This window comes from Psittacula echo (assembly GCF_963264785.1).
Source record: "Psittacula echo genome assembly, chromosome: 7".
Classification (NCBI taxonomy): domain Eukaryota; kingdom Metazoa; phylum Chordata; class Aves; order Psittaciformes; family Psittacidae; genus Psittacula; species Psittacula echo.
The window spans coordinates 10,115,143-10,133,216 of NC_137740.1; the positions used below are offsets into that span (position 1 = coordinate 10,115,143).

An 18,074-nucleotide genomic window follows, 5' to 3' on the forward strand; every position below is an offset into this window, starting at 1 on the left:
AGAGCACTGAGGACTGTGTAGTCGCATTGAGGGTCTGGTCTCCTATGGGATAGATCCATGTGTCCACTCATTTGTCCTAGGGAAAAATCTCCTTCATGTCTAACTTCCCAGGCTGGACTGCTCTCTTACACTGCTGCTGTCATGGGCACCCCCATCCAAACCTTCAGGCATGGTTGTAGGTCTTGGACTCCATAGTTCTCACACCCTCCTGTGGTCAAAGGCAGCCCACTGAAGCCCACAGCATCCATACCTCACACCTCCCACTATTTCTTTTTCTACCACCACCAGTGAATAGCACAGCTGCAGTCACCAGCACAAAGCTGTTGTCTCACTAATAAAACCAAATCCTTCCAGCCCTAAAGATAATTGAAAAACACTGATCTAGGTCCAAGCAGGGGGACAAGTGCTACTGCCCAGCAGGGAGCTGTCTTGTAAAAATGTAAAAATGGGAATGCTTGCAAATAAAAAACCTTCAGAGATGGAGAAAGAGCATGGAAGATCCCACATGAGAGAAACCTTATTCTGCAGCAAAAGCAGGTGCATGCTTAAGCAAAGGCTGTTTGGAGAGGAGCTGTGATTGCATTGATTTGCTCATATTATGGAGGATTTTTCAGTATTTTCTCCCCTGTTTTACAATGAAGTTTGTTTCTGCTTTCATCACCCTTTCAGAAGCTCCCCAAGATGCTGCTCGCTGAGGCCCCTAAGCAAGGCTGAATCCAGCAACATCTGCAGCACCTTTCTGCTTTTAACAATGAGCCTGTTTCCATTCTGCACCCTCGTCACCTCCTAACTCACACTTATGGGCTCTCAGGCCCAATTCCTGACTCATTTCTTGGAGATACTGCTCTCACCACCCGCACAGTTTTTGTGCCTCCTGCTCCATGGCAGGGAGGGAAGACACGAATGTCCCCATGGCTCATCACAGCCGCTTGCCACTAATGTGGAGCAAAGAGCTTTGCAGCATTGCCCTAGGAGCTTCTGCACTTTATAGGTCTCTTATTTCCTGTCATTACCAAGAAGAGCCTAGTTGTAATAAAAATCTGGGCTCCGGTCCTACAAACACTTATGCCTGAGCTTAACTCTGAGCACGTGAGCCGTCAAAGGAGACTATTCATGTGCTTAAAATTTAAGCATGTGCTTAAGCATCTGCAGGCCTGGAGTCTGTCAGTGTGGGGATTTGTCCCTTAAGCCCATATTCTGGGTCATTATCCTCTTCATGTCTTCTCTGGCATCCCAGAAGATGCTTCAAAGGGGAATTTTCAAGTTCTTCAATAAACTTTGCCTTCCCAAGCAGCCTGGATTCTTGCCTATTCTGTGGGGCAATTCTCCTCTGTTGCCTCCCCTCCCCCTGTTAGTGATAATCCTGTGCTATTTCATGCTTGGCCAGACAATTAAGCCCTCTTGCTGCTTGGCTCTGTCTTTGTTATGTATAATTGTTCCAAATAATTAGCCACTATTGCATGCTATTCTGAAACTACTTTGTATTGCATTTATACTTAGAGGGTGAGCATCAGCTTGGGGAGAATCCAAGCAGCAGACAGCCTGAAAAGAAAGGGCTTCGAGCCGGGAGAAGATGGATACGCGCTTAAACCAACACTGCGGAAAACCTAACAATAAGTAACGAGCGAGGAGTAAATGTTGCTTGGAGGAGGTCTGCGGCTGGTGGGGTCTGGGCAGGACAGCCGAGGGTGGGCTATGGGGTCTTGGACAGAGTGTCACCTGGCTGCCACCTCGTGGGTGCTGGCTACAGTGCAAGAGGCAAAACCATATACTCCCATCGCTTCCATGGTGACCTGAAGGAGCATCTTGGCCAAGTGGCTGGTTTTGCCATCTCTGGACAATGTAGGGAATGAGTAGATGTGCTGGAAGGTGTTCAGGGTCTGACAGGAAAACGATCCCTAAGGGTGTCTTTGGGATAGCAAAACTTGCTATTTCTTGAGGGTAAAGGCTCCAAACGATGAGATCAGTTAAGCAGCCTTCTGTTTTCCCACCAGCAAACACATCCTTTTCATGGACAAGTGCTGGATGGCACACTGTAAGGAGTTACAGCTCCATGTAAGCATATTTTTTCAAAACTGAAAATCTTGTGGTGTAGCACAGTCCCTTCAGCATGACTGTCTATTGTCTTTCAATCAGGGAACATCTGAAAAGGATATAACCAAGATCTGACCTGCACTGGTGGATTAATTCCTCTGCTGAAATCCATGGTCCGCTTTAAGCAAAGAGCCAGGATGGCCAGAGAAAGTGTGCTTGGACAATTTTGTGCTTTCTGAGATCCATTCTCTCCAGCTAGGTTAGGCCACTTGGAGCCTCCTGAGATGGTTCTACAAGCTCAGTTTAGTTTCTAATACCTGGTTAGCAGAAGGAGATAAAGAACTGAGATGTCTGTGGTGCAGAAGGAAAGCACCCAAAATGCCTGACACAGTTGGGCCCATCCTTTGCAGATGTTGTGCTGCTTCTTTTGACTCAGCAGAGCTGATGTAAATGGAAAATGGACTTTTCTCAAGTGCATATGTAACACCCCCCCTCCATGCAGCACCCCAAGGTGCTACAAGGCAGGCCTGCTTGTTAGTGTTGGGATCGCACAGTTTGTTCAATACATGCATAAAATCAACTGTTGCAGTGTAACCACTGCAGCAGTCCCAGTGCAAAGACTGTGAAATGAGTGGACCTTGGATGCTCTCCCAAGAGCTTGTAGGTGTTACTCAGCCAATGCTCAGGCTCTGCCACTTTGCTGCCTGACCACAGTCCTGCTTCTTGGGTGCTGTAAGAGTCAGGCCAGCCCCCAGCTCTGCCATTCACATACACAGCACATTTCAAACACAGCGTCAGGCTGCCAATGAGACTGGCTGCTGCAGACAAGTGTTCCTTCATTACCGTCCCCTCATCTCACTGGGAATTAAAGGCTCAGATTCTCTCCGTGTTTCCACCTGTTTCCATATTTTTCACTCTAGGGAGAAGAACTGCATGGGGACAGCCAGCATCATCCAGCCCTGTATCCTGCCCCCAGCGACAGCCTGCAGTGAGTGCTTAGGAAGAGGGTAAAAGAGGGTATAGCCAGAGAAATCCTTCCTCTGAAATCTTCACAGAGTCAGGAATTGGTGGTTTAGAGATTCCCCTCTCTGGAGGCTGCACCAGCCCACCGTGTTTAATAAAGACCCTCACCCCGCTCTCACCCTGACCATACCCCAAGCCTCCACGACACCCTGCCTCCACGCAGCCGTGAACAGGGCAGACCTCAACAGTCGGGATGCTGCCGGTACCTGCTAAGATCCACCCCGGGGGCCTGGGCCCACGGCGGGGGCTGGAGCGGCTTCCCAGGGCTTTCCACTGGAGGTCAGTGTTGGCCTGAGCACGGTGTCTGTGCCCCCTCGGGCCATCGAGCACTGTCATTCCTCTCCTAGGGCAGGGCTGCTCTGGCCCTGTTCAAACACAGAGGCAGCACCACCACCTCCTGCCCGAGTATGAAGGACCCACATGTAAACGACCCAAATATAGTGTAGCAGAGGTGGGGACAGAGCCCTGATACCCTGATATGTAGCTCAGAGCTCGGGCAGTGCTAACTCCGGGCTGCCAGTTTATTAAAGCCGATCTCACCCAGTCCCACTGCACTCACTGCCCATCTCCCCATCACCGTCTGACTTCACTGCCTCAATCTTGACCTCAAACAAACACCACTGACTGGCTTCAAGCCACATATTTGCAAAGGGCAAAGCATTGCATAGAATAGAAGCTACTTATGGTATAAAATTCCCAACACTGGGACTGCTAGTGGACAGCTGGCAACATCCAGGCAAAATCTAACACTACCAGACAGACTGGCAAGTTCTTCAGGAAATGTCCTTCGACTAGAATTTCAGTTAATGCTGTGTTTGCTTGCAACAGGATGGAAAACACTACTTACAGCTTGGGAATATCGACTCTTTCTTACTGTTTGTTTTAACCTGAGGGGGAGCAGCAGAAAGGTGGTACAACATGAGACATCCAGAACACTGTCATTTGCAGACAGACATGGCAGCTTGGCTGGTCCTCCCTGGGCAGTCAGTATTTCCCAGAGGAAAACAGGAATCTTTTTCCAAGTGGCAGCTCATTTTGGTTATTTGTTTCTGAATGTGCAGGCTGAGAGATCTGAATTCAGCCTGATCTTCCCTGAGTAATCAGACTGTCTTGGTGATAGCCCAGATCACCATCCAAATCTCTTCAGCGCTCAGGATCAATTTCAACCCCTGCTTCATGGGCTCATGTTGGAGTATTGTGCACAGTTCTGGTGTCCTCAACATAAAAAGGACATGGAACTGTTGGAACAAGTCCAGAGGAGGCCATGAGGATGATCAGGGGCCTGGAGCACCTCCCGTATGGAGACAGGCTGAGAAAGTTGGGGCTGTTCAGCCTGGAGAAGAGAAGGCTGCGTGGAGACCTCATAGCAGCCTTCCAGTAACTGAAGGGGGGGCTATAGGGATGCTGGGGAGGGACTCTCCATTAGGGGCTTTATTGACAGGACAAGAGATGAGTTCAAACTTAGACTGGATATAAGGAGGAAGTCCTTTACTGTAAGGGTGGTGAGGCACTGGAATGGGTTGCCCAGGAAAGTTGTGAATGCTCCATCCCTGGTGGTGTTCAAGGCCAGGTTGGACAGAGCCTTGGGTGCCATGGTTTAGTGGGAGGTGTCCCTGCCCACGGCAGCAGGTTGGAACTGGATGATCTTATGGTCCTTTCCAACCCTAACTGTTCTATGATTCTGTGATTCTAATTTGGGGCTCTCCCCACCATGGGATGTCCAGAGGATCCCTCACCATCATTCCGAAGGGTGACGTTCATTCCACAATCTCTGAGAGTAAAGAAAGTTTTGCTTTTGGTTTTTGTGTAAGATCGAGATAGCTAAGACTGTCATTACTCAATACTCCCTAAACTCCCCAGATAAAGAAGGGAGGATTTCAAAGGAGACTTGGCTTCACAACTGAAATCTGGGTGATAATTACTTCTGTTTCATTCAAATCCCTCTTATTCACTAAACAGGGACATTGAAAAGAAGCTAAAACATATGGAGGGTTCAGGTATAAACTTTACAAAGCTTAAAACTACTCTGTCCCAGAAAGGCTCATGCTTTACATGACACTTTAATCCTACTCATTTGCTAGATTCACCCTACCTGTAAACAAAGCTTTGAAATGAAAGCTTAAAGGCCTGGTTGGGGTACATTAAGTTAACCAAGACGACACTTTTCAGGCATTAGTTTAATGACAATCACAATACAAGTTGCCAGAGGTTTGTGCATGTGAGGATTAATATCTACAAGAAAAAGAAGAAAAGGGGTCTATTCCCTGTGCTTTCCACCTTGTTTGACAGCATAAGGCCATGGTGAGGGTGGTTTATTGTTGCTCACATGGGGCTTTGGGCTGGGGCTGTCTGGAAAACAGGGAGACATAGGGCTCTGGGGAGATACACAAACCCAGCACTGCACACCAGTGTTTGTGACACACCAGGATACATTCATCCACTCTCTCCAAACCAGGTTTTCAGGGATCCAGTCCACTGCAGTGACTCCCGCTTCATGCCAGAGCTCCCTTGGATGAAGAGACCCCTCTTGCACAGGCACTGGGGTGTGGAATGGGTCTCCCACAGACCCCCCCAGATCTGAAGCTGGGTGCTGCTCTCCAGAGAGCCCTGTGGCAAGAGGATGCAGGTGGCTGGGGGACAGGAGTGAGCCAAGCCCAGCCCTTTAGGTACCTGATCCCAGTGGCTCCGCTAGCACTTAACACCCAGAGAGCCAGAAACTTGGAAAGCCATTTCTGACATCGGCTTCCTGCTCCAACAGGGCTCCAGGGTGACTGGAACAGGCTCAGCCTGATCTGAGATGTGAAGAGCTCAGCTGCCTCTTCACAGTGCATCCCACCCAGGTAGAAGAGCAGCATCTCCTGCACACCCCTTCCACTCAATATTGCTGTCCTTTCATGCCGATACTTGATTCTCCCCTACCTCAGCAACCATCCTGCTGTGATGCAAACCCATCAGAGTCCCAGCCCAACAGCCACTGATGCTGGAGAGAAGCTGGCAAACCCAGCACTTTGGGAGTACGTCTGAGTCTGACTGCCTGGATACCTAGACAAGGCTGCAAAAGTGTTTAAGTTTGCAAAACATTGCAGGATCAGGTCCTGGAAATGAATGTAGGCTATGACAAACGTTCTTTCTACTGACTGTCCTTGCAAGTGATTATTTCAGCATCTCCCCAACATGTATGTATGCCAGTATGTTACGGACAAGAATGGCACTCTGTAAACTTTTACTGCATAGATCTCTGTCTATGGATGTCTTCTGTAAAGACCCAAAGTATTTGAAGGGATAAGTCTTTTCACAGCACCCATTCCGAGCAGGGCTATCAGTAAGGGAAAAGCACAGAAACCACTGCTGGAAACAGTGTGAAAGCTGAGGTGAAGCTGGAAGGACCAGAGAGGAGACCCAGAGCCCATTGCTCAGCTGAAAGCAGCAGACCAGGGCTAGATCAGTGTTTTAGAGACAGATGAAGCCCCTACTTTAAGAAGGCAAAGAGGCAAAAAGCATTTTCTTCCCTCCCCACTCATACTAGCCTCAAACACTCTCAGTTTCTACCGACCACATGGAATAAGAGAATGAAAAGCCATAAGCTTCCAAGCCATGGGCAAAGCTGACCCTTGGGTACCCGCCTATACATCCTGCTTTCAGTCATAACCAACAGACAAGGAATGAGGTGCTCAGTTTGCCCCAAATCTCAACTGACATCCAACTCTTCTTTAAGCAGGAGGAAGACGCAATAAGGACCACAAACTCCTCTGCTTCAGAGAACACCCTTGAGAAATGGGAAAGAATTCCTAGTTGTCATTTCTACCCAGAGAACGTTTAAATTTGAAAAAGCTTAATCCAGGGATGGGGAATTCTGCCTTCCAAACCTGGCGAGACGGTGTGGCAGGCAGTGCTGTAAACACAGAGCATCATCCCGGCCAGTGAACAGGTTGGAATTCCGATTGATTTTGTTGCCAGGAAGGAAAGCTATGGTCTCCTAATTCGATGTGCTAAATCAGAATTTCACCTGCAAGGGATTCCTTGAAGGGAAGATGCATTCCTTGCTATGCAAATGGAAACCATCAAGTCCAGTAAGAGCTGCACAGCAAACCTTGCAGGTGATGGGGAGCTTATTTCAGCCTTTGCATGGCTCAGCAGTGGTTAGTTACAATTCACTTTTTAAAAACCCATAATAAAATAGTATCACTATCAATGTAAGACATATAAAGTGTTACAACAACAGCATGAGCCTGTCTGCCACCAGTTACAAGGTTGAACATTTCCACTCTCCAAGGTCCAGCCAGAGCCAGAGGAAGAGCAGCACTGGGCATGTTGGAAGAAAAAGCTTTATTTTAATAAAGTCTTTTCTAACAATAGAAGTTATATGTTAAAATAGCAAAAAGAAGCAGTCAGTGTTTAGGGTTTTTTTTCCTACAGGGAAACAAATATAAACATCTTAAATATTCATTTAAAATCCAGTGAATTGGTTTAGTGGTTGTTTTTTGTCTTTTTAGTAGCTTTCATTCCAGTTACACAGGAGGAATCCAGGGAAGAAAGCCCATTTGTGAGATAGTTCCTGCAGTTACACCATGCACCCACCTCCGGGGTGTGCTTCTCCTTGCCCCAGAGTTGTCCTGGGGTGCCCTGCTGCAGACAGCATCCCTGGGGTCGAGCTGTGGGGAATGGGCACCCCATGGGCATGGGGAGCCCTGCCTGGCAGAAAAAGCCAAAGAGCATCTTTTCCAAGAGGGGATAGGGCAGGAAAATAGATCACCTTTCCTTCAGCTAAACATAAGCTGAGAAAGAGATGAGTTAGGTCTCCCCATAAGTGTGTGTCTGCACACAGTCAGAAGCTGGGGACCCCCAACCCCACCCCAGCCAATCTCCATAGCAAGGAGAAGTCCATATGTCCAGAGTTGCCTATGGGAGCTTGGGGCCATCCAACCAAGCCTCTCCTGACCCCATCACATGTACCGCTCCAGGCCGGCAGGGAAATTGGGCTGCCTCATGTAGGAGTTGCTGGAGCCAAACTGGCCAAGGGATGATGCGGAGAGCCCCAGAAGCTGCTCACTGTGCTCGGCGCAGGCTGGGGGCCGCATGGCCGGCAGGGACAGTCTGTTGGGAGCCCCATAGAGCTGCGGGCTGCCTGGTGAGTAGCTGCCCTGTGCCACGGGCAGATGAGGGGGTGAGGCAGCATAGGGATAAGCCAAGGTGTTAGGGCCAGCCCGGCCCAACAAGCTGGGACTGACAGGCTGCGCCTGGAAGCAGGGAGGCTCTGAGCTGCCGGTGGAGCAGGTAGGAGCCAGCTCGGCCCCGGGCAAGCCCAGTGATGGGTGGCCCAGCTCAGACGGTGGAGAGGGCTGCAGGGCCTGCTGCCCGCTGATGAGGCTGTCGATGCTGAACATCCTGGGATGCTGTGTTGGAGGCGCTGCCCCGGCCGCATAGGGGTGGAAGACAGTGCTGGAGAGCTGGGGGCCATAGCCCGGCGAGCAGAGGGTGTTGGGGTAGGGTGCTGCTGGTGCTGCAGGGCGGCCGGCGGGAGGGGGTGTGAAAGCACTGGAGTTTTGCATGTAGCCGGGATAGGTGGTGATGTCGGTGCGCTTGAAGCGCTTCCTCCGCCGCAGGAAGCTCCCGTTGTCGAACATGTCCTCTGCGGCCGGGTCCAGAGTCCAGTAGTTGCCCTTGCCGGGGTGGCCGGGCTCCCGGGGGATCTTGACGAAGCAGTCGTTGAGGGTGAGGTTGTGGCGGATGCTGTTCTGCCACTTCTTGGGGTTCTCCCGGTAGAATGGGAAGCGCTCGGTGATGAACTTGTAGATGCCCCCTAAGGTGAGCTTCCTCTCGGCGGCGTTGGCGATGGCCATGGCGATGAGGGCGATGTAGGAGTACGGGGGTTTGCCCCTCTGCACCGGCCGCTTCCTCCGGCGGCCACCGGCGGGAGGCTGCGGCTCCTCGGGGGGCGGCGGCGGGGGGCTGCTCCCACCGCCCCGCGGCTCCGGCTTCACCGACGGAGACCCCCGGGGAGGCCCGGGCGAGCCGGGGCTGGCCGCGGCGGCGGGGCTGGGCGCCGGCAGAGTGCACATGCCTCGCAGGCAGGGGAAGCCGGCCGCGTTCATATACGGCCCTCGCCTTCCTCCTTCTCGGAGGATGGGGGGGCTGCAGGAGAAAAAGCCCCCCCAAGGGAAGGGAAGGGGGGAAAGGGAGGGGACGGGGAGGGGGGCAGGCGCCGCGGCAGCTCCTGGTGATAGGGAAGTCGGTCCTGAGCCTCTTGGCAATATATAGGGCGGCCGCCCCCCCCGGGGGGGTGTGCGGTGCCCGGCCCGCCCCGGCCCCTCTCCCCGGCGGGAGGAGGAGGCCCCTGGGGAGGGGTCCTGAATCCCATGGCTAAATCCCCCAGCCTCTCCCCAAGGCTCTACCTCGCAGCCATGCCCCCGAGCGGTCCCTCTCCGGGGGTCCCGGGTGCCAGCGCTGCTGCCGGCTCCGCTCCCGGGCCGTCTTTTACTTTCTTTTTAACTGGTGTTTCCTCTCAGGGGAAAAACTGAACGAAGCCAGTCCCCACGGGCAGACCGAGGCGAGGCTGGTGCGGCAGCCCGCCCCCAGCAGCACAGCAGGTAACCTACCGCCGGGATCCCCCCTCCGCTTGGATTTCGTTGTCTTTTTTACCCTGCGAGAAGCGCTCAGAGGCGGGCCAGGCCGGAGGTGTCTCTCCAAAACCAAGCCCCTCAGTTTAGTTACTTCGCAGCCTGGTGAGACCCCTTGGGTAAGGAAAGCCTGAGAAAAGGTTGGTTGGTTTGGTTTTTCTTTTCCATTAGGAGAAAGGAAAATAGTCCGCAGAGCTTGGGGGTGCCCACAAGTACCGCCTGCAGGTTGAGCAAGGGATGCGAAACAGGGATAGCATTTGGGGGGCAGACAGAAGTAAGAATTTCTCTATCGCTGCAGAGGGGCTGAAACCACGGCTGAAGCTGAAGGAAGACACCGGCCTCAGAAAGCTCTGCTGGGTTTCAGGGAAAATCTCTTTGGATCTCATCCCGCACTCCAGAGCTGGCTGGCAGAATCACAGCCTCCCATCCACAATATAAGCCGATACCAGAACTGGAGTGCTGATGGCTGCTTTATTGGCACCAAAACAATCCATGGGCTTTCACACCATCGTCACCCATTGCTGTCGAGCATGGCATCACCTCTGAGACAGATGCCCATCCATGGACAGCCTGGCCTGGAGCAGGTAGGGGAGCCACTGCATGAGGGTGGGCTGAACAAGCCAGGGGGACTTCCATAGCCAGATCACAACTTTGTATGTAGCTACATGTCTGTGTCCTGAGAGCACAGATGGAAATGTCTATACCATTAATGCAGTAGCAGATCCCTCCATATGGAGTAAAAAACACAGCCTTTACCTCTGTAGTTTGGTTGAAAGTACTTCCAATAGCAGAGCAGGATAAAAGTCTGTTTTCACAGAGGTGAGTAGGTGATCCCACCAGGCTGTACCATCTCCTCCCTTTTTAAACCAAAAAATGAGCCAGCCTTTTGGAAAAGATTCTTCAGTTGTTGAAGCATGTCCTAATGGTTTTGAATTCACCAACCAGGTTGTTTCCCACCATCGCTCATTCCCCTGTTTGTGTCTGCATGTGGTTTTGTTCTTGCTTTCTTTTGCCTGAGGATATTTGTGGCTCTTCTTCCATTCCCCAGGGCTCAGGCAGGGAATTGTGGGTCTAACAAAGCCATGTTGGGTCCGGTCCTGGTCTGCTGTTGGAGTAAACTGCTTCAGATTCCCTTCTGCTAAATGAGGATAACAACAGGAGTGCAGGCAGTGGTTGGAGGACAGAGAGCAGGTGAGAAAAGATGAAACAAAGCCTTAGAGACACAAATTTTCAGGGAGAAAAGTACATCAAGGGCACAGCAGGGACCATTTCTTCACCTTTGGAGAGCTGAGGGGGAAAAGGATTCATACTTCACACGGAAATTGAGCAAGTATCTGAATGTGGCCAGTTAGTTTCAGTCAGGAGATCCAACTTTTTCACTCACTACAGAGGGCAGCAGCACAGATGCCCAAAAAGGGAGTCACTAAAGATCACTTCGGGATGCACAAAGGAAATTCCCACCCAAGGGGAGATGGAAACTTTCAGCTCTGCAGACAGTGGCTGGTGAGATTTTCATGTCAATGCAAGGACTTTAATGTGTTCTTGCAAGAATGGGTTTGGGAGGGAAGAGGGTTATGGGGTATGAAAGAGGAACAGCTTTTTTCATTCAGTCAAATGAAACAACCCTTGCTTATCACTCACTTTCTCCTTTTTTTATTAGTCTAAACATTAGAAAAAGAGTTGGAAATGAAAACCCAACAGTACGGCTGGATCTGGAGCTGCCTGCACCTGAGATCACATCTAGCACAGAGACATCTCAGCTGGACAACAGGGTATGAAGACCCAACTGTGTGAAGTGTTTACAGTCCAAGGCCCTGATCTTATGTCATTTTACACACAGTGGGAGAAGCCCAGGCCCCATCTCGGGCTGGCTGAGACTCCAACTGGTGAGTAGTTACTTTAAAGCTGATGGGACCATTCAAATCACTCTCAGCTTCACCAGGTTAGGACCCAGATGTCAAACTAGTTTTGACAGACGGATAAAACAGCGGGACGGAGGCAGGCAGGAAACAAACTGTGTTTTACCATTGAATACGGAAAGCCAAGCCAGACAGACTCAGATTCCCACATATGCTTTCTCACTCAGGGTGCTTTTTCTGGCCCAGATCTTTTATAGAAAGAAGACTACAATAAAGACGGCTACCAAACAAACGCAATCTGGATCTCTCTTTAAAATGAGGTGACAAGGAAGAAATAAATCACATTTACTAAGTATGTGTAAGTCTTGCCAGCATCAGCTGCCTTCTGAATCAGTTCATCCTAACAGAGTATGCAGAATGATTTTCACTGCTTTTTTACCTCCAGCCCCCAAACTGTTTTGCACTAGAGCTGCACCCTCCTCTAGAAATATCGCTTTACAGCATGGGTGAACTTGCTTCACTGCAGAGGAACAGGGGCTGTGCACCCTCAGAGAGCTGCTGTTCCAAGCACTCCATGCACCCAAGCAGGGATTACATCAGTGGTACTCAGCTCACATTTCCAAGCTGCTCTTTGCAACCACATGGTTCAGAAAACATGCATTTGCTTGGCCAAAACAAAGTAATCTTCTATTGAACTGCATGCAGTATGAGGGTAACTTGGTGAGATGTTCACATTCTTTAACAAGGCCATGCTGAAACACCAGTGTTTTTGCCCTGTCTTGGGTGAAACAGTAGCCTAGGTATCTGCACTGGGCAGAGTTGCATTTGGAGCATCCTTGCTTGCAAAGTCCTCCCCTTAATCATGAAGCAGTATCCCAGCCACCCCTGGGATGTGCAAGGAAGAACAGGGGGTGGGAGTCCTGGTTCCTCACCCAAGGACTGCCCCAGTGAGCAGTTCAGATCATCCTTCAGACAGCACTGGCCTCTGAGGGATATTTCAATGATACATGACCTGTTGATGGTGCTGTTAGCGTGGCCCTGAAACACCCCAACCAACAATCAAGCATGTGGGACTTCCGAATGCTGCATGTATACTGCTGCCTTGAAATAACAGCAGTTGGACCCATTCCCGCCATCAGCACATCCCTGTCTGAATCCATCCGTGCTCCAAATTCCCAGATGGAGACCCTCAGAAGAAGCTTGAGAGACCCTCCCATCACAACTACTTAGCTTCACCACCAGAAGGTAAATTGAGTCACTCACATAAGAGCTCAGTACCTTAAGATGAGGTGACTACACTTGCAGGGGAGGAAATCTTTTTATCCTGGAAGAATTTCCTCATGTGATTCCAGTTCTCAGAGGAGGAACATGTGATGGAGAACAGAAACAGTAGACTCTGACAACTCTGTGGCTTGTAACCACAGCTAGCACACATGCAGGAGTTGGGGCACCATGCTGCTTGGGTGCAGGATCAACAGCCATGCAAAAACCAGCCCAGGACACCAGGCAATGACACCTGGGGTCAAAGGAGCCACAATTAAACACCCATCCCTGAGCTATTCCACTTCTTCAAGGTGCAGGAAGTGGATAACCAAACCAAATAAATTATTCCTGAAAATTAATTCTTGGAGTCAGTAATGTCTTTGTAGGCGACTGGGCAGCAAGGTCCAGGTAAAATCAGTTCCTCATGAAAAGTATAGGTAAATCATATACCAAACCGGGAAATACGAGGGAAAAATTCCTGAAGAAAATCTTGCAAACTACTCTTCACCTTTGCAGGCAAGTGTTTGGTTGGGGTTCCCCCCCCCCCACTACAACCAGTCCAGATCTTCTCCCCCTGTAGAGTTCTCTTTTATTCCCTTGGAAATAAAAGGGATGGGAGAAAAATCAACCCTTTTTTTTTGTTGTTGTCCAAAAATAATATTCTTAATAGAAATATTTATTTGGTTAAGCTTGAAGGGAAAAGATAATTCTAAGGGACTTGAGATATTGCAAGCCATTATTCAGGGGCAAAATTTGGTATGGAGTTTTGGAGACTTGGCTTCTATAAACTTTGGTGCTATTTTTGTTCAAAACAAACCTCAATATTTGGCGTGAATAATTATTTAATTTTCCCTTTTCCTGGAACAAAAATACCCCAAAATTCCTGCCCTAGCTCCTTAACTCATGGCCAAAACCCAAGCCTAAAAGAAAGCACAAGAGCCAGGCTGAGCTGGTCCCTCTCCCTGGTGGCTCAGCTGTCCTACCCAGTGGTTTCAACACACTGAGAAGTGTGGGTCATGCATGGGGTTAGTAAAGAACATTTAAATATCTATTTTTATAAAGCAATATTAAATAGCCTAGAAACCCAATGACGCTGTTATGTCATTGTAATACAACCACAACAGGGGTTCAAAACCCCCTCACAGTGAACGTGGCCAGCCAACAAGCTGCTCTGAGCAAGGTACAGTCTTGAGTGTCCTCTGAACATCCTTCTATCCTGGGAGGATTCAAGCTACACATCACACAGAGGCAATGGAAGAAACCATCACACACAAGTACTGAGGACAATCCTTGCAAGAGCAGATCTTCACAAGAAACCTGTTTTCTGCTTTCCAGCTACCTCCAATTCTGCTTAAAGATTCTCCTTAAACTCTCCCAACAAAACGCTGGTGGACACTAACCAGGTTTCCCAGGTTTTTGTTCAGAGGATGCGAGGTAGGTGGTTAAAGCTTGGTGCCCTGCACAGGTGTTCTACAAGACTCATTCATGGCTTCTCCTCAGAAGATTTTGATGCTTTCACCATATAAATTGACAGCAAGGTCCATGGGACAATCTGACTCACTGATCCTGCCAAAAGCTGCTGCAAATCTATCTGAGGATCATAAGGACAGGACAGTAACAGGCAGGAAAACTCAGCCTGGACATGGGCACTACAGTAGGATTGTTTCCTGCACTCCCACATGATTTCCCTCTTCCTGACCCTATACCGGGTTATCCTGAGCCCTTCACACCGGGAATCCCTGCTTCTGCCAGTACTGCCAAGCGAGAGGCATTTCTGCTGCACAGACCCTGTCTACACCACAGCTCCAGCTAGCCCCCAAACCCGCAGAGGCTTGTGGTTTTCAATGAAATCAAGGAACTGATGTCCAAGTGCCAGACACTGAGCAGCAAGGCTCCCAGATGAGGATTTACCCTTTTCCTTTTCCATTTGCTACTCTTTTACAACTCCCAGACCAACAAGCTGCAAGCCAGGCAGACAGTTAAAATCCCACTTTGCTAGCTCGCTGCCCACTCTCTTTTTCTTCTGTTTAATGCTCCTGCCAGCAGTAATTTCATTCACTCCAACCATAATAGCCTTTTTCCCTCCCCTTAGGCCAGGAGCACACCTCTGTCATGGAAAATTTCCCTGTGTCTCGTACCTTCAGCCTGATCTGCCTGCAGCCGGGCTGGCAGGTTGTTTTTTTCTCACTGCTTAAAATGCTTTTGAAACAAAGGCACTTTAATCCCCCCAGCCTAGGCAGGCACCTCTGGCAATCGCCTCCTGGTACTGCAGGAGGTACAGGGCACCCCATGAAGTGGTGGGACCAGATGGATGGAGGCTGGGTAGTCAAGCACAGCACCGCTGCTGGGTGTCCTAAAGCCTGGTGAGAGAAGCAGCAAGCCCAGGAGCAAGACACTAGCCACTGACTAGCCCTTCTACCTCAAATGGGAACATCTCGCCATATGTCTATGTTGGTGGAGAAGCTGTCTGTCTGAAGGGGAGACAACTTAGCTGAGGTTGTGAAGACCTCATCTGCCTTTGAGACCACTCTACAAATGATCAATTGCATTTCATACAATGACTTCAAAGAGCATGTGGTGCAGGAAAAAGGTCTCCAGCCATGACAGGCCAGGGTTCATCATATCATTTCCTCGTGAGAAGGCAAGAGAGATGATTCAGACTCAAATCAGACTGGACAAATATGAATCACAGTTTTTGTCTCGCATTCCTCCCAGCCAAACCATCTCTTCCTGGTGCTACTTTGGGCTGGGAAAATCATCCCAGACATTTCTTTATCCTGGGGGTCCACAGAGATCCAGTCAATTCATTTCCATCTGCCACTTGTGAAGTGCTGTGGGCACTGGGGTCCTCCAGCTGAGATAGGAATCTCTATATCAGAGCAATGTTTGATGCAAGTAGGCAGCTGGCACCAGCATCCAGGTCCTGGGCAGCATCTGTCACAGCCAAGTGCCTGGGGAGAGTGTTTGTGGTTTATCTATCACTGCTTGCTCTGGAGTAACTGTTCTGGAGGATCACACCATATCACTTCTCTTTCCGAAGTGGTACCCCAGCTGCATCCTAGCTATTCAAGATGTGGGCTTTGGTGAATTGTTTCTGGATGAGAAACAGTTAATGCCAGCCACCAGCGTATTTGGGACAGATCTATGATCTAGGGAGATTGGTTCACTCAAAAGCCTCACTCATTCCTCCCAGCCCTCCAAGCAGTGGACTCTGGTCTCTCTCCTGGGCCTCCAAGCCCCTCTCACATCTCTTTCTCTTGGCTTTTTGCCTTGGTGCCAGCAGCTCCCAGGGCTGTCCTGCCCTGCTCATGGTCCTCACCCAGGCACTATGACACAGGTCACTGATGGAGATGGCTTTAGACTCGAAACCTGGCTTGGATCCTGGGTACCCAACAGGATAAGTGCAAACCAGGACATTGACAGCCCTTACCAGCTGAGCATGGAAGAGAACTCAGCTTGCACTACATCTCAGGCTCAAGGAAGGCACATGAGCGTGGACTGGAGACCACACAATGTCAACCTCAAACACCCTTCTTTAAAAACATCCAAACCAGTAAGTTCTTGCGGAAAGGTTAGAAATTATTTTGTCCATTTCCAAATGGGGATAGCAGGCAGAGCATAAAGGACTCATCTGGAGTACAGCAGAAAGCCAGTGGCATAATCAGGACTACAGTCCGAATACTCTCTGATGAAACCAAGAATCTCACTCATGTTGACTCGGCAGATGCATCTAATCAGCATCTCTGAAAGCTTTTCCCCATACATCTTGTTGGTTTAGTTTCACTGTACATACTGCATGCATTTAGTTTTTGTTTGCGTTAAATACATTTTTTACCATGACTCTATAGGATGGAGTGAATGGCTTAACTGGACACATCAAGTTTTCTCTAAACCTTCAGAATTTAACTTTTGAATAGCAATGGGTGAGTAACAGAGTGTGATGGAGTTTCCTGAATGAAAAACCTGTGGTAAAAGAGCAGAAGACCCTTCTTTTTCCATTGCAGGCAGAGCATCAGTATTTGTCTCACCTTTTCATTCGCTTGCTCCATCTTACGGGCTTGAAAGGAGAGGGCTCAGTAGCAAGAAGGCCATCTGTGAAGCATGGCAGGTCTGCGGAGACCCAAGATGCCAAGGAAGGGAGGGATTTCTCTCCCAGGGATGATCAAGAGGATGTTTTGTTCTTGCAGAAGAAACATTGAATGAAATACTTCAGCAGAGCTTCATGATGGGAGCCAGGCTGAGAGGGAGGTGGTGTCCCTTAGTGCTATGGGAAGAAAACCTCTTCAAAATGGCATTAAATCCTTCACTAGAAAATACCAGTTGTAGATCTTCAGGACCTAAGAGTGGCAGGCCTGATACAGATTTTGCTTCCTGAAGAAGTCAGAAAGCCACACCGAGCATCAAGTGCTTCCTTCCATTTTCTTGGTCAGTTTACTGCATTGCATACTATTCTTTGGGAGATGCTCAGATGATTGAATATTATCCATTTTCTTTCCACCAGACTTGGAGGGCACAAGACTTACACAAATATTCCTGCCTTGTAACTCTCCTAGTAGGCATAGCATATCTTCAAAGACAAAAGATCAAAAATGGGCAGCTTGTTCCCCACCACACATGGAGGGAAACACACAGGAAACCTGCAGCAAGCCTGGGAGAGGGGCTAAAAAGAAAAAAGTCAGGATCTGGTCACCATTTTTCCAGCATTAATTGTCTGGGCAAGGTTTGTAAGAGCATTAAGAACCCAGGTCCCATCCAAACCAATGAGAACTGGCATTTGCATCCTGCCATAAAGTTTTCAAAGAAAAGTCAACAGCAACAAAAAGCAATCCTAAGATGCACAAACGTGTTCCGGCAGAGTGGAAGCCAAAAGAACTGTCTCAAGTCCCAGATGAAGGGCACATCAACACAGAGGTATGAGATACGTACTTAACCACAGGGCTGAAGGAGTTAAGAGGAGCCCCAGTGAGCAGCCAGCAGCATTCCAGCACCCACCGGAGAGCTCAACAGCTTCCACCACTGAATTATCTGGTTGTAAACAAGTCTTAAGGAAAAAGGGGGGCAGATGCAGCCTCCAGCATCAACAAAACCCCAGCGGATAAAAGATGAGCAAAGGAGGGTGGAAGGCCTTTTCAACAGCCAGGTGTCTGTGCTGTAAGCGTCCCATGGGACTGAGGTTGGCCTCCTTCCCAGGGCTGCCAACCCTTGTGTTTTCATCACGGGTTTCTCAGGGTGGGAGGAATTTATTCCCATTGAATTGTTTTGTTTTTCCTTACACCAC

At 49.5% G+C, this 18,074-nt stretch overlaps 1 protein-coding gene across 1 annotated transcript; it reads right to left on the reverse strand.

Annotated features, from left to right (window-relative positions):
• Window positions 1–8,000: 8,000 nt before the first annotated feature.
• FOXE3 (forkhead box E3) lies at window positions 8,001–9,149 on the reverse strand (the record flags this gene model as incomplete). The annotated part of the gene is made up of 1 exon (XM_080623655.1): window positions 8,001–9,149. The coding sequence occupies one exon, from the start codon at window positions 9,147–9,149 to the stop codon at window positions 8,001–8,003; it is 1,149 nt and encodes a 382-aa protein (XP_080479781.1).
• Window positions 9,150–18,074: the final 8,925 nt, after the last annotated feature.